This window comes from Vespa velutina, chromosome 17 (genome assembly GCF_912470025.1).
Source record: "Vespa velutina chromosome 17, iVesVel2.1, whole genome shotgun sequence".
NCBI lineage: Eukaryota > Metazoa > Arthropoda > Insecta > Hymenoptera > Vespidae > Vespa > Vespa velutina.
The window spans coordinates 3,640,861-3,655,860 of record NC_062204.1 but is presented as its reverse complement, the minus strand read 5'-3'; the positions used below and the strand labels follow the sequence as shown (position 1 = coordinate 3,655,860).

The following is a 15,000-nucleotide window of genomic DNA, read 5'->3' as shown; positions in this document are numbered from 1 at the left end:
CCTGAATTTTCATTGTGAGATCTCGTACAGTCTCGACCAAGTTATATTTACACGAGCAAATCATCATAACGGTTGACCAATATAGAAGGGGTAGGTTTTGCAAACGTTTCGATATTTGTCACAGAGAGAGAGAGAGAGAGAGAAAAAAGGAGAGAAAGGGAGAAAGAGAGAGAGAGAGAGGCTCGTTTCCTCTTTCATTTCGAGAATTTACCAAAGGGAATCGTTTTTTCTTAGCTATGAAAAACTAGTAAAAGGAATATTCTCTCGAATAATGATCGACGTCTCGAAAATCGCAACAACGTGTGAAAATATTGCAATACGTTTTCTTTTTTACTTTCAAAGAGCATGCTGTTTTCTAACGTCTACGTTTATATATACATTTTGTACATACGTATGAGTGTATGTATATATATATATATATATATATATATATATATATATATATGTATGTATATCTACAAATATTTGGCTGCTTTTCTTAGACGTCAAGATAAGAATGAAAGAGAAGGGAATGAGTTCAAAGAAAAAAGTACTACGTGTTGGTATATATATATATATATATAAATATACATATACACACGTATAAGTATACATAAACATAAAATCGTATATGTATATATACAGGTTGGTCCAAGTAAAGCGTTCCAAACTGTATCCATCCGCAAAGTATATATATATATATATATATATATATATATATGATATACGACATAAAATGTGCAATTGATAATTTTTCTATTTTTCTATTTTTGTTTTTCTTTTTTTTTTTTTTTTATTTTACTTTTCTCCTCCATTAAAACGATCAATCTCTAGTTCTATCAATTAATATATAAAAAAATATTTTCAATACAAATTAATAACTATTTCAGTGAAAATATTTCGTAATACTTTACTCTTGGATCACTCTGTATATATCTATGTATATATACATTTAGATATACATACATACATATATATATATATATAGATACTCCCCGTGGCCAGAGAGCACCCTTTCACTCCCATCTGAAAAGAGATATACAAGTAGTTTGGGCTCGATAAGATTGCAGGGTAGCGAGCGAAGGGATTGGAGCCGTGATGGCTGCATTGTTTCTTGCCGACGTTGCTCCGCAAACTGGCTCCACGTTGGAGCTCTGCGAATTGCACTTTGCGTTTTCGCCGAGTCTCCAATATGGCGATCTCATTCACCTTCCATCCTTGTCTCTTTCTCTCTTTTTCCCCTTCCATTTTTCTCTTTTTCCTCTCGACCGACCTCTCGCTTCTTGCTTGACCAGCAAAAAACTACGGCTGAGTCGATAAACGCGAGCCAAAGAGAGAGAGAGAGAGAGAGAGAGAGAGAGAGATTTCCTGCTTTTGTCTCTCTCTCTCTCTCTTTTTCTCTTTCTATAATATCTCTCGCAAAAATTTCCAATGTAACTGTTACTACTTCGGGAACCAGTCAAAACAGATTTACACCGAAATTTTTGCAAAACACGTTTCGTCCATCTTAAACGACGATAAGTTTCAATACAAACTGGGACAAAGAAACAGAGAGAGAGAGAGAGAGAGAGAGAGAGAGAGAGAGAGAGAGAGAGAGAAATAGATAGATGGAGAGTAATCGAGTCGTTGAACTTTTAGCTGGCAAAAAGTTATCGACGAGGAAACAGACTCTACGTCGTCGTTGGAAACGAAGATGGTCGGTGTGAGAATGTCGAGAGAAATCGTTCGACCGTCGAACTAATTTAACGCTCGGTTAAAGCGAAATCCGACTGTCCTGACTGCTGATCGTATTCGACTAAAGTCGCGAGCTACGAAGGCGAAAGACCGTGGCCTTCGAGAGAATTTCTCTCTCTTTCTCTCTTTTTCTCTTTACTCCAATCTCTTCTTCCTACGAAGAACTCGAGTCTTAGAACAGTTACTTGGTGCTTTTCTAACATCAACTTATCCAAGCGAGATCGCGATTGATTTTTCCTGTTTTTCTTCTTCTTCCTATTTCATTTTCTCTTTTCTTCATTCTACCATCGCACAACGTTTTCCTCCTCGTTAGAAAGATTTTTCGATTACGTTGATCGTATTTTAGATAATTTAATCAGAAACGAATGCAAATGATGTCGAAGGAAAATGAAAAGAAAAATTACGATCGTTATTTTCTCGCGAATCTTGGCTATTTAAAATCTCCCCTACCCCCTTTCTCTCTCTCTCTCTATCTATCTTTGTGTGTGTGTCTATGTATGTAAGTTTATGTGAGTTTGTGGGTCTTTCAAAGACTATAGGATTTCGTTTAGGAAAAACGTTTTACGGATAAATCGATGGGTAAACACGTTCTCGGATTTCCCACTAGGAAAGCGTGTTCCACACTCTCGAGTTTAAATGTAAGTAAGTTTGTATCTACGCGGTGTTAGTTCCGTTTAGATAGGAAAGTAGGATAGTCGGGGGAGGGGAAGGGTGGGGGGAGGGGACGGGGGGGATCTCTAAACATTGAAACAGAAGAAGGACGATTAAGGGGACGGACACGTGCGACGATAGATACTGTGCGAGAAGAAAAAGAGGAGAACGAGAATGAGAAGGAGGAGGAGGAGGAGGAGGAGGAGGAGGAGGAAGTGGAGGTGCAGGAGGATTGAGGGAGGACCAGAGGAGTCAGAGGGTAGTAATAGGAGTAATAGTAGTAGTGAATAGTAGTAGTAGAAGTAGGAAGAGTGAGTACTATACTATGGTCCATTAGTGCTATACGTGGCTTAAGGAATTCGAGTTTTAAACAGTTTGCAGTTCGTACAGGCAAGCTCTTTAATGGACATCAGGCCTAAAAGGCAGTGCTTCCCTAAAATGGCGCCGTAGTAAAGTGTTATAACTCTGACGCGTTCGTTGAAAGGGATAGAGAAAGAAGGAGAGAGAGAGAGAGAGAGAGAGAGAGGGAGGGAGGAGGAGGAGGAGGGGAGGGAGAGGAGAGTCGAAGAGAAAAGTTGCAAAAAATGCAGGAGCGGATAATGGCGAAGAAGGAAACAGAAGAAGACAGTGGATGTATCCGGTTGCTGCCACTAAAATGACTCCTTTATGGCATGCAAAAAAAAAAAGCCATTTTTTTTTTCTAACAACGTTATCAATATCTAATGACGTTTAATCGTAAACCCCTGAAAAACGATTAATCCTCGAAACAAAATCCATAATTTCAAAGACTTCTTTCCATTTAGATAGATCTGTCATTAGGATCTATAATTATTTAGAATCTTAATTATGTAATTATTTTTATAGAAATTTTTTATGCCCCTGAATATATCTGATACTTTATACGTCGTCGATAATCTAACTTGTTGTTGTTGTATCAATGAAAAACTTCTTTTTTTCTTTTTTTTTCTTTCGCGAATCCTTCCCCCTTACGCAAATCATCGAATATACGTAGTACGTAAAAATGGGATTGCATATTTGCAAGAGAAGTTTAGAAAAAAATGGTCTCAAAAATTTTTTAAGGATTAAAAAAGTACGTAATAATCATTATTATATGATTGTTACATACTTTCGGTAATCACCGGGTATATTATTATTAGTATAGTAAAAAGATGAAATAAATGAATTTACGATTAAGTTTCGTGAACGTTAATGAGGTGATAAAATCAAAACGAGTGATTAATACGTCGACGGAGTTCATTTTTAAAGAGAGTCCTATGTACACTTTCTCTCTCTTTCTCTCTCTCTCTCTCTCTCTCTCTCTACGCTCGTATTTTACAACAACACCAACGTCATTGCTCTTTTATTTCGAATAATTATGGTTCGAACGTGTTGTAACGTTAGGTAGGATGGCATGATTAATTGACGCAGGAGCTCTTTGGTTCTGTTTATAGGAGGCTTGGATGATATGCACGAACATAGTACAATATGTTCATCTGGCGCGTTTGGTATTTCATCTTTGTTGCGTTTCAGAGTAATAGCACGAAGAGCAACACACACACACACACACATATATATATATATATATATACACACACACACACATACATATATACACACCATTCCAACATGGCAACATCTTGGCTTGCACTTTCATCATTAGCCATCTATTGTTCCAAACACACTCATCCACGTTCGACCCATTTCATGCCTTATCAATCAGCATCTATGCTATGGTACATAGAATCGAAGTGCCTCAACGACAGAGCCTTGAAGTCTGCATCATTCTCGTACTTTCCACGATAAGATCATCAAACGCAGCTTGATTAGGAAGATCCTCGACAATTCCTGAGACAATTATTACGATATATCTAATGACACTTCACACGCGCCATACCATTCGAATCTGTACGAAACATTCATTTTCCCTTTTCAAATCAAACATAGAATGGGATTAAATAAAGCGAAATTTTTTATCTCGTTTTTTTTTATTTATTTCTTCCTCACGTTTTTTTTTTTTTTTTCCATAATAAAATAAAACGACAACGCGCACAAACGAAATTCTTTTTCCGCACGACCTTTTTTTTTCTTTCTCGTCCTCTTTTTTTTTCCCAATCTTTTTTTTTTTTTTTTTTTTTTTTTTTTTTTTTTTTTTTTTTTTTTTGCACGCTTCGAAAGGTGCCAAGGTGGTGTCAATTTGATAATAATTATAGGCATTCGTTTGTAAATAAATATTACACCGAATATCCTTTCCAAAATTCCAAATAAAATATATCGTATCATCGGTTGTAGTAGAATATTGCACGTGGAATTTTCAATAAACAAGCGAATTCCAATTGCGAATACAAAAAAAAGAGAGAGAGACAGAGACAGAGACAGAGAGAGAGAGAGCGCACGGGACCGGATGGTACGCGACGTAGCGAAGCTTCCGTTTGGTTTCTAGGTAAGCCGGGAGAAGCATATTTTCGAGGATACGCGTATCACGTATATTGTTTACGAGTCGTAGATAGTATTTCGTCGAGGCTGTACTACGGTGCGGGGGACGGGGGGTAAGGGCGAGGGCGAGGGCGAGGGTGGGAGGGAGGGAGGACGAGTCGACGAAGCAGAACGCGGACGTTTCGGCCATTAGCATTTCGGACCGCTCATGATTTATTCATGAAGAAGGCAAGTTGCGTGGATTGCGAGAGGGATGAGGGTATAGCGTTCACGCGAAAGAGTGAGAGAGAGACAGAGAGAAAGATATATATATATATATAAAGGGTGCCAGGAAAGGTGAAGGGTGGGAGAACGTGTAACAATGCATTATGATTTACCATGGTTAAAGGTATAGTATGCGTGAGAAATTGTTATATATACGTGAACGTTTAAATAGACGTACGTATGTATGTATGTATGTATGTATGTATGTATGTATGTATGTATGTATGTATATACGTCGAAACGAGAATGAATATTCTCGAGAAATATTTCGTATAACTAATTTAATATTAAATTAGTTTAATCAGCCGAGTTCAATCCACTCGTGGACGATTAATGAAATAAAAAGGGGAATGGGTATAATTAGATTAGCAGGTAAACAATCGTTAACGAAGATAAAAATTTTAATCCGTGATTTTTTTTTGTACTTTTCATTAGGAAATATTAATCTTTTTGAAGAAATTAATATTTTCTTAAATTTTAATACATATGTGCGTGCATACATACGCACATATATACATATATATAATAGACACATACACACATGTATATGTGTAAGTAAGAGGAAAGCTGGAGAGTTAATCATCATTAAGCCGTGAACAGAATTTCCCTTCATACTGAAGTCAAATAGAGGAAGTCAGGAGCCAATTTTGGATTATGTAAAATTTTCAAGACGTCAGCAAAGTCCCAGACGAATATATACCTTGTCGATCAAAGTTCGTCGAATATTTATATACGATCTAGAGGAAGGTATTATCTGTATTTATTTTTCTTTATTATAATTAATTTTAAAAGTAAAAAAAAAAAAAAAAAAAAAAAAGAAAAAAAAAGTACTTCAACAATTTGATCCTATGTCGCTATGTGATCGCACGCATGTAAAAAAAAGAGAGATTAAAATGAAAAACAATAAAAAAAGAAAAAAAAATATACATATATATATATACATATATACGTACACAGACACACATATACACGTATGTAGGATATACGTGTAAGTCTTATAGGACAGGTGAGAAACGTCGTGTCAATTCAGAAGAAGGGTCCCTTTTTGTCGCATAACGAGAGGCAACATTTTGCTGAGATCGCACATTTAGTCTGCGGGCATTAAATATGCAGGTCCTCGAAAGTCCCTTTAAGCGAAAAAGCAGGGTTGACGGCGTAACCGTACGTGTCTGTTTAAGGACTACCTTCGAAGGTGGTTACGACGGATGGGAGAAAAGGGAAGACTGGTTATACATACTACGACAGGTGAATATGGGATTCCGTGAAACTTACCGGTGACCACCAGTCGCGCATACGACGAACTTTCGACGGTGTCGCCGGTCACGTGATGGACGGTACGACATCGGTAACTTGCATGAGCATCGGTGGAAGTCACAGAGAAGACCAGAAGTTCGCCAGTTGGTAACATATGGTATTTGCCACCTGAAAGCAAAAAAATTAAACCAATTCGAATTACAATAGAATCCAGAAATAGCTTCGATTTTATACTCATTTTTGTTCTTATCATCGTTATTATTATTATTATTATCATTATTATTATTATTATTATTATTATTATTACTATTATTTTTTCTTTCTGAATAATAACGCAATGACAAATTGTCATTCGTTCATTCTTTCTTTCTCTCATTCTTTCTCTTTTTTATTTTTTTTTTATGTCTCTCTTTTTTTTTCTCTCCTTTTCTCTTATTCTCTCACATTCTCTTTTACCTTTTTCTTATAGCTACCTGTTCTTTTTTTCTTTTTTATTTTTTATCGAGATCGATGGCTCTCTCTCTCTCTCTCTCTCTCTCTCTCTCTCTCTTTCTTTCTCTCGGCATCTCCATTTCACACGGCACCTCTCTCTTTCATCGTATGTCCTCTGTATTTCATCAATATGCAAATTTTATTTTAACGAAAAATCCACTCCACTCGCTTGCCGACGTTTGCGACTCGGCAAAATGCAGCTTGACCATGAGATTCTTTCAAATGGGATCGATGATTTTTTTACAAATAAAAAAAAGAAAAAAGAAAAGAAAGAATGCCATCCTCCATATACTACGATATTTATCTCGAAATTAAAGGACAAAAAAGAAAAAAATAGAAAAAAGAGAAAGAAAGAAATCAAGAATATTGCCGAGGCAATCCAAAGACCGCGATTGATCTCGTGTACGCGTACAGCTTATATATTTTATTTTTATTACTTGTATTCCAATAATTTCGTCAATTTTCAAACGATTTTTTTTCTATTTATTTTTAAAATGTCGATGAAGGAAAATGAAGTTGTTAAGCTTGGCTTCGAGTGATTAGCTTCAGCAGTCTTTGTGTGTTGTTAAGCCTCAGAGAAAAAAAGAAAAAAAAAAAAAATGCACAGAGTCGGTCGATAAAATCCTGAAAAGTGCTGTGTAAATTTCAACTACGAGTTTTCTCCCACTTCTATCTCTCTCTCTCTCTCTCTCTCTCTCTCTCTCTCTCTCTCATCGACGTCGTGTTTCTTTTCCTCTCCTATTTTATGTCTACTGGCATTGTATCTTTTCACGGTAGTATTGAAAATAGTAACGTAAAAGAGACGAACGTGTAATTAAGCGGATTGCGTGTAAGCGGAGTGCGAGAGAGCTCGCTTTTACTTGCTCGCGAGATTTAACGCTTTCTATGTATTGTCTTCTATGTAAATGTGTTCAATGAACACACACACACACACACACACACACACACACATATATATATATATATATATTGGAAAGTAATATTATACCGACGTGAGACTAATTAAGTGAACGACGTAATGACGGAGTTATCAGGAAGAACGACGAAAGGATATTCATTAATTAAAATGGGTATTATCGTAAGTATAAGTAAATTATATTTCATGTAAACTGCTTGATAATACTATCGTTTAAAAGAACATATAGATTATATGATTATATTAAAAATGGTAATAATTTGAGAAATAATTTTTACGCGATATTTCATACACATACAAAAAAAAAAAAAAAAGAAAAAAAAAGTCTACTTGATACGTATAGCGGGAAATTCGAATAAACAATAAACGTGGCAGAGTCAACAAGTAGGAGATAAGTACTTACGTACGTGTACGTGTATCTATATTTGAAAGCTGCAATGGGGAAAAAAAAAAGAAAAAAAAAAAAAAAAAAAAAAAAAAAGCAAAAAGAGAGAAAAAGAAAGGAAAAGAAAAGAGGAAAAACAAGAAGGAAAAAAAAAAGGAAAAAAAAAAGTAATGAATATGAGAGAATAAACGTGAAAAAAAGGCTTCGAATGGCGCGTAACGAGTTCACAATAGTTCGAGTCGATATCTATCGAAGTACGAGGATGGAAAGAGAGAGAGAGAGAGAGAGAAAGAGAAAGAGATATAGAAAGAGAGGGAGGAGGAGATCGATGTGTTACCACGAAATGCGACGGACGATGAAAATTGTTGGGGCAGAGCGCGAACTCGATACTGCTTCGAGATAAACGCTACCTTCGATTATATTTCCTGCTATTTTTCGAAGCGACGAATACGTGCGTCCGTAACAATGCTTGCCTCTATTTCTTTCTCTCCTACACTCTCTCTCTCTCTCTTTCTCTCTCTCTCTCTCTTTTTTCGAGAAGCATATCGAATCGACGCCGATTACACAATTCCGACTATCATCGATATCGAACAACACGGGCCGCGAATTCTTCGATACTTTCGAATCGAGTACTCGCGTAATATCGCGACAACTACTCGATTTAAATTCCAATCGATTTTAAGAGGACATGCAAATTAGGAATTGATATTATATTTTATAAATATCCATTTATATTGTAATTTGATAAAAATGCATTATAATGAATGAATGAACGAATGAATGAATGAATGAATGAATGAAGGAAGGAAGGAAGGAATCAATCAATCAATCAATCAATCAATCAATCAATTAATCAATGAACGAATACATTTACGTGTATGTATATATATATATATATATATATATGTATGAAATCGAAAAAGTAAATAATAAAAAAAAAAAAGAAAAATAAAAGAAAGAAGAAGAATAAGAATAAGGAAAAAAAAGAATAGAGGTTGGATTACTCGAGAAAGAAAAATTCCCCCTTTAATTATTCGCCCTTTTATTTTTGTCCCCTTCTCCTCCTTCCCTTAGGGATTTAAAATCTTGATATAGACGAAACGCAGAGAAAATTTTCCAGAGGTTCGTTGTGTGAATGTATAAGTGTGCGGGTTGCGTGCGACAAGAATTACTTCGTGAAAATATTTTTATTCTTCCCGCCCGGAGCTATGGCAGCAGTACCACCACCAGCAACAGCACCAATAGCAAGTCAGAAGTAGTAGAAATAACGTCAGACTCGACGTTAGCTCGCGAGAATGACTGCATTTTGCGAGGATATATGCATCCAAGTGCATCCTTCTTCTTCTTCCTACTCCTCTTCCTCCTCTTTCACCTCTTTCATCTTCTACTTGGTAAGAGGAGCGTCGATATCTCGACACGTGCGCACATTTCAACCCCTCACGCTTTATTTCCAAGGAAATTGCGTGGAATTTCAGGAACGTCGAAATGCACCATGAGTACAAGTTAGCGTTCTCGTGCGTATATGTGTCTGTCTGTGCGTCTGCGTGTGCGTATATGCCAGCGCGCGTATATCTTTGCGTGTGAAGAATACATGTGAGAATTTCTCTCTATCTCTCTATCTCTCTATTTCTCTGCCTCTTTCTCTTTTTGCCTCTCTACTTATCTGTCTTCTCGTTTTAACCTTACGACCTCGAAGTCGAAAATTGTACCTTATCGATCTCCACTCAACTCGACAAAAATATCTTGTAACTCTTTCATAAAACTTGTCTATCTTAATTACGCTTTATTACTTTCAACTTATGCATTAATGGAATTATGATAAAAATAATTGCTAAACGAATTATATATCTGGAGAGAAAGAGAGATAGAGAGAAATAAACTTATATAGATATAATCAATTTCGATCACTTCAATATATTATTAACATTTATTAACATTAAATGATATTATGTATGTTGTAAGTAATAATTGAAGAAAATTAAAAAAAAAGAAGAAAAAAAAAAAAGAAAAAAGAGAGAAGGAAAAATATCTCAATCCAGTTAAAATATCCTCTCAATTATTTATCAATACTTCAATAATATTTTTTTGTTTCGTCAGATAATAAATAAAAGCGTAATACGTATCATGGGGGAGGGGGGGGGAGGAGGAGGAGGGAAAAAAAAAGAAGAAACGAAAAGAGCAAGTGAACTGTGACGATATCATCCCTTAGAGCGTTGCTCCAGGGGGTTAAACGAAATCGAGGACGTGATCCTTTTCCATCCATCGTCAGTGAATTCGTATAAAGCTGAAGCTCGAGCTATCGAGTCGTATGCGCGAGACCATCGAGAGTCTCCCTTTTTACTTCTTTCCTTCCTTCCTTCTTTCTTTCTTTATTTCTTTCATTCTACTTATTTCCACGAGTTTCACCATTTTGATATTTTCTATAAAGAGAATGGCCGAGTAAGAAGAGGAAGAAGAAGGAAAAGAAGAAGGAAGCTTTGCACTTGCATAAAATAGAAGAAGCTTTACATTCTTTCTTATACGACCAAGTAAAAGGAGAAATATGCTGTGCATTTTCTTTTTTTTTTTCTCTTCTTTATATTTTTTATTTTTCACACACACACACATATATATATATCTACGAAATAGATATAATAGAAATAGACCATTTATTTTTTCGTACATGTATGTATATACGTACGTACGTGAATGTATGCGTGTGTGTTTGCTAATATAAAATATAATAATGAATGAGAATAAAATATAAAGATGAATGAGAGATGATAAATAATACATACAAGGATGCACTAAGTATAAACTTAGGAGTAATATACAATAAGAGAAATTTTACACGTCGGGTTATAATGTTATGAATGTGCGTACGAAAAAATGCAGTAAAGTAAATGAGAGGGAAAAAAGAGAAATTAAGATTAGTACGAAAGAAAGAAAAGTGATGTTAATAAAGAGAGATAATATGATATAAAGATAATGTAGGTAAACAAAAAGAAGAAAAAAATAGATAGATAATTAAATAAATATATTGAACGTGATATATATTAAAATACGTATGTATTATGATTGAATGATAGAAGATTAAATAAGTTCTTTATAACTTTTATATTTTTCAAGTAAGTTACTAACAAATTTAAAGAGCCATCCAAGGTATAAATATTTTTTCGAAGAAGAATTTCACGAATGTCAGGAAGTTAATGTTGCAAGAAGGATCGATAGTTCTCAATAGTAAAATATAGATAAACAGAAAGACAAAAGAGACAGAGAGAGAGAGAGAGAGAGAGAGAAAGAGAGAGAAATAGAAATCATTGCTATGAAATAAAGATCTTTCTTTTTCTTTTTATCTCTTTACTTATTTAAAATAAGTTATTCGTAAGAGCGACAGAGCGTGAATGGCGATTATTTCGTTTGAGAATAGTCTCCTTCTATAATATTTGCTTGGAAAGTCAAACAAAATGTAATACTCTACGTTGAGCAATTAAAAATAGAAGAAAAAGAAAAAAGAAAAAAAAAATTAGAAAAAGATAAAAAAGAAAAAATGCATACATAAGAACGTATAGAACGCAATAGAAACTAAGGAAAAAAATCAAATATCCAACTATCGTTCATATATATATATAAATTGTATATATATGTACATGATGTTAATCTCGGGCATGAGAATGAATGTTGAACGCATATAAATAATGAAAAAGCAAAGAAGAAAAAAAAACAAGCAAAAAAAGGGCAGAAAAAAAAAGAAAAAGAAATCAACAATCACTCAAAACCGTGATATCTCATATTAATCGACGAATTAAAAAATCCGATCAGTTTTTCGAATCGAGTGATAGTCCTGTATCGATTTTCATATAAAAAGAATGTCACAAATTTCAAATCAATTGAATTATTTCCCATTCATCTGATTAATAAATATAAGTGAAAAATAGAAAAGAATAAGAAATTAAATGGCGTATGAGAATTTTGGATAATCGATATGAAAAAAAAAAAAAAAAAAAAAAAGGAAAAAAAAAGAATATCGAAAGAAAAAAATTCTACAAAATTTCGATCAATCCTACGTCAAATTTCATTACGAGACTGACAAAAGTAAATGATTATTATATTCAATGATGATCATAAGATATATATATATATATCGGAAGGAAAAAAAAAAAAAAAAAAGGAAGAAAGAAAAAGTAAAAAGAAAATATCAGAGCGCGCGATTCATGTGGATTAAGCTATGATACCCGTGAGGATTTTCTTCCTCCCTTCGAGCGTGAAACTTCGTTTTATCCACGATATTCATGCACGACTGCCATTTCGCGCTAATAAGAGTAATGGACCGCGGTTGGGATTCTAGCGCGTAGCGGCGTACAAAACGCGCGTCAGGGTCTCTCTCTCTCTCTCTCTCTCTCTATGTCTGTCTCTCTCTCTCCCTGCTTGTCTGTCTGTCTGTCTCTCTCTCTCTCTCTGTTTCATCCAAGCTTTTCCACAGTCAGAGAGAATGACAGACACGTCTATTTCGCTGATGGGGTCCAGGATTTAAACAACATTCGGCTCGTGCGAATATTTTTCGCGCTAGGCCGAATAATATGCTCGAATAAGCCGAAATACACAGGCCCCCCGTTGAAATGCGCGCAAAAGTAGGGAGAGAACGAGCCACCATGAAGGCCTCTTCGAAACAAACTATGGAAAATGGGAATTGGATGGGTTGCGATTTGTAAACGACGTATATATATATATATATATGTGGGTGTATGTATGTATGTATGTATATATATATATATATATGTTACATACATACTATTAAAAATATTACTAGTATATGAGTATTGAAGTTGAGTATGGAGCTTATACAGTTTTCATAGAGGAGAGAGCCTATGTTCGTCGATCCTATTGCAATACTTTGAAGAAGAGAAGAGAAAAGGAATGAAACATTGCACATGTAATTTTCCATTCAATCAAAAAGTTGATTAGTATATCGGATTTTGAAAAATGCGAGAAATCGTAATAGCATTATACTCGATATCATCGAATATCATGTATATACATATATGCATAACAACGTTTAGTAAACGTAACGATCGTTCGTTCGACATCGGCCACGTTTCAGCAATCAAATAAATTTTATAACGGAGAAATAGCTGTGTATGCAATATGTATTTTATTTATATAATGCAACGTGCGCTTATACGTCAGAAATAGAGAGAGAGAGAGAGAGAGAGAGAGAGAGAGAGAGAGAGAGATGAATAGTGCTTTAAATCAATACGCTTGATATTATTGCTCCTCCGTTAGCAAATTATTATTATTATTATTATTATTATTATTATTATTATTATTATTATTATTATTATTATTAATATTATTATTATTATTGTTACAATAAATATTGCACGCGAGTGCATATGAATATATTTGATAGTATTTAAACTCTTTGGCATTTCACGAGAAACGACGATACTCGTCGATGAAAAAACTTTTGATCACGAAAAAAGCCGATATGGGGGAAAAGAGAGGAGAAATAGTGGTGTTACGACGGAAGTATTACGTTCATTTTTCTCTTTTTTTTTCTATTCTCCTTTTTTCCCTTTTCTTTTTCTTTTTTTTTTTCTTTTTTTTCTTTCTTTTTGTTTGTTCCACAGAAAAGTCTTTCCGTACAATCGAGAGATACGATATATATCCAGAATGGAAACGATTCGTGCAATTAATTTCCACGCTCTCGAACAACCGTCTTGCACTCGAACGAAAATGTTTCCAACATTTCATCCATCACGTGGAGGATCCATGCCGGCTGATCGACTACGATGGATTCGTTCGGTAAAAATTAAATGCTCGTCGTGTCGTCTTTCGACGATTTATCGGATTGGAAAAAAGAAGAAGAAGAAGAAGAAAAAGAAGAAGAGAAATAGAAGAAATAAACGGAGAAAAGGAAAGAGAAAAAGAAAATCTATCTTCGTGCGGTTGGAAATATTAAAATGACGATTCCTTTGGGCTTTTCTCTCTCTCTCTCTCTCTCTCTCTCACACACACACACACACACTTTCTCTGACTCTTTTTATCTCCAAGGAAAACTCGAAAGTCCGTGTATGACTTTGAGTGTGTACGGGATATCAGAACAGATGATTTACGTATAGGACTATGCTATTACTGAAATATATATTTGAGGCTCAATTTATTTGAACCGGGAATAAGTCCAGAAGCAACAACCCTCGGCAGTGTCGTTTTCAACGAATGCCGTCGCGCGAAACACAGAGATTCTCGGTTTTAAGGAAAAGTTAGTTTTCGATCCCACGTGCATCGTTTCCGTGTAAAATCGAGAAAGGTGCCCGTAATAAATCATCCCTCTTGGATACGAAACGTATCACCTCATACACTCCCTCCTCACCCCCTGCTCGTCTCACTCTCTTCCTTATCGATTCCCTTTTTCTTCTTCTCGTTCGTACGGGCTTATCGGATTTTACTTTTCAAATTTTCAAGAGAGACCTACGCGTACACAGACTTACGCGCTCATATATCTACGTAATATGTACGACACATAAAATTTACATCACGTTATTACATCGTAATCGAGAATTGGAACGTTTTAAAATATGTCAATGAGATATCAAAGCTGACGTAACGTTAATCAAAAAACTTGTTAAAAATTCTTCAACTATTATCAATATTTATTCGACTTTGACAAATAAATGATTTTCCTTCTTATTCTCTCTTCTTATTGCAATAATCTTTTTCTCTTCTTTTTTCTTTTTTTCCTTTCTCTTCCTTTTCTCCTTTCGTTTTTCCTCGCGTTAATGGTCATTATTAAAAATGTTTGATCAAGAGAAAGAGAGTGAAGGAAAGAAAAAAAGAAAGAAAGAAAGGAAGGAAGGAAGAAAGAAAGAAAGAAAAAAAAGAAAAAATAAACGATTACTATATATCTTTCCTT

At 34.9% G+C, this 15,000-nt stretch overlaps 1 protein-coding gene across 14 annotated transcripts in view; it reads right to left on the bottom strand.

Annotated features, from left to right (window-relative positions):
- The window catches only part of LOC124955107 (Down syndrome cell adhesion molecule-like protein Dscam2), a 201,574-nt gene that overhangs the window by 45,923 nt on the left and 140,651 nt on the right, over positions 1 to 15,000 (bottom strand). For all 14 annotated transcript variants that reach the window (XM_047509019.1, XM_047509007.1, XM_047509020.1 and 11 more), the window contains one exon: positions 6,334 to 6,483. In XM_047509019.1, the coding sequence (XP_047364975.1) occupies positions 6,334 to 6,483 (150 nt within the window). The remainder of the gene's footprint in view (positions 1 to 6,333; positions 6,484 to 15,000) is intronic.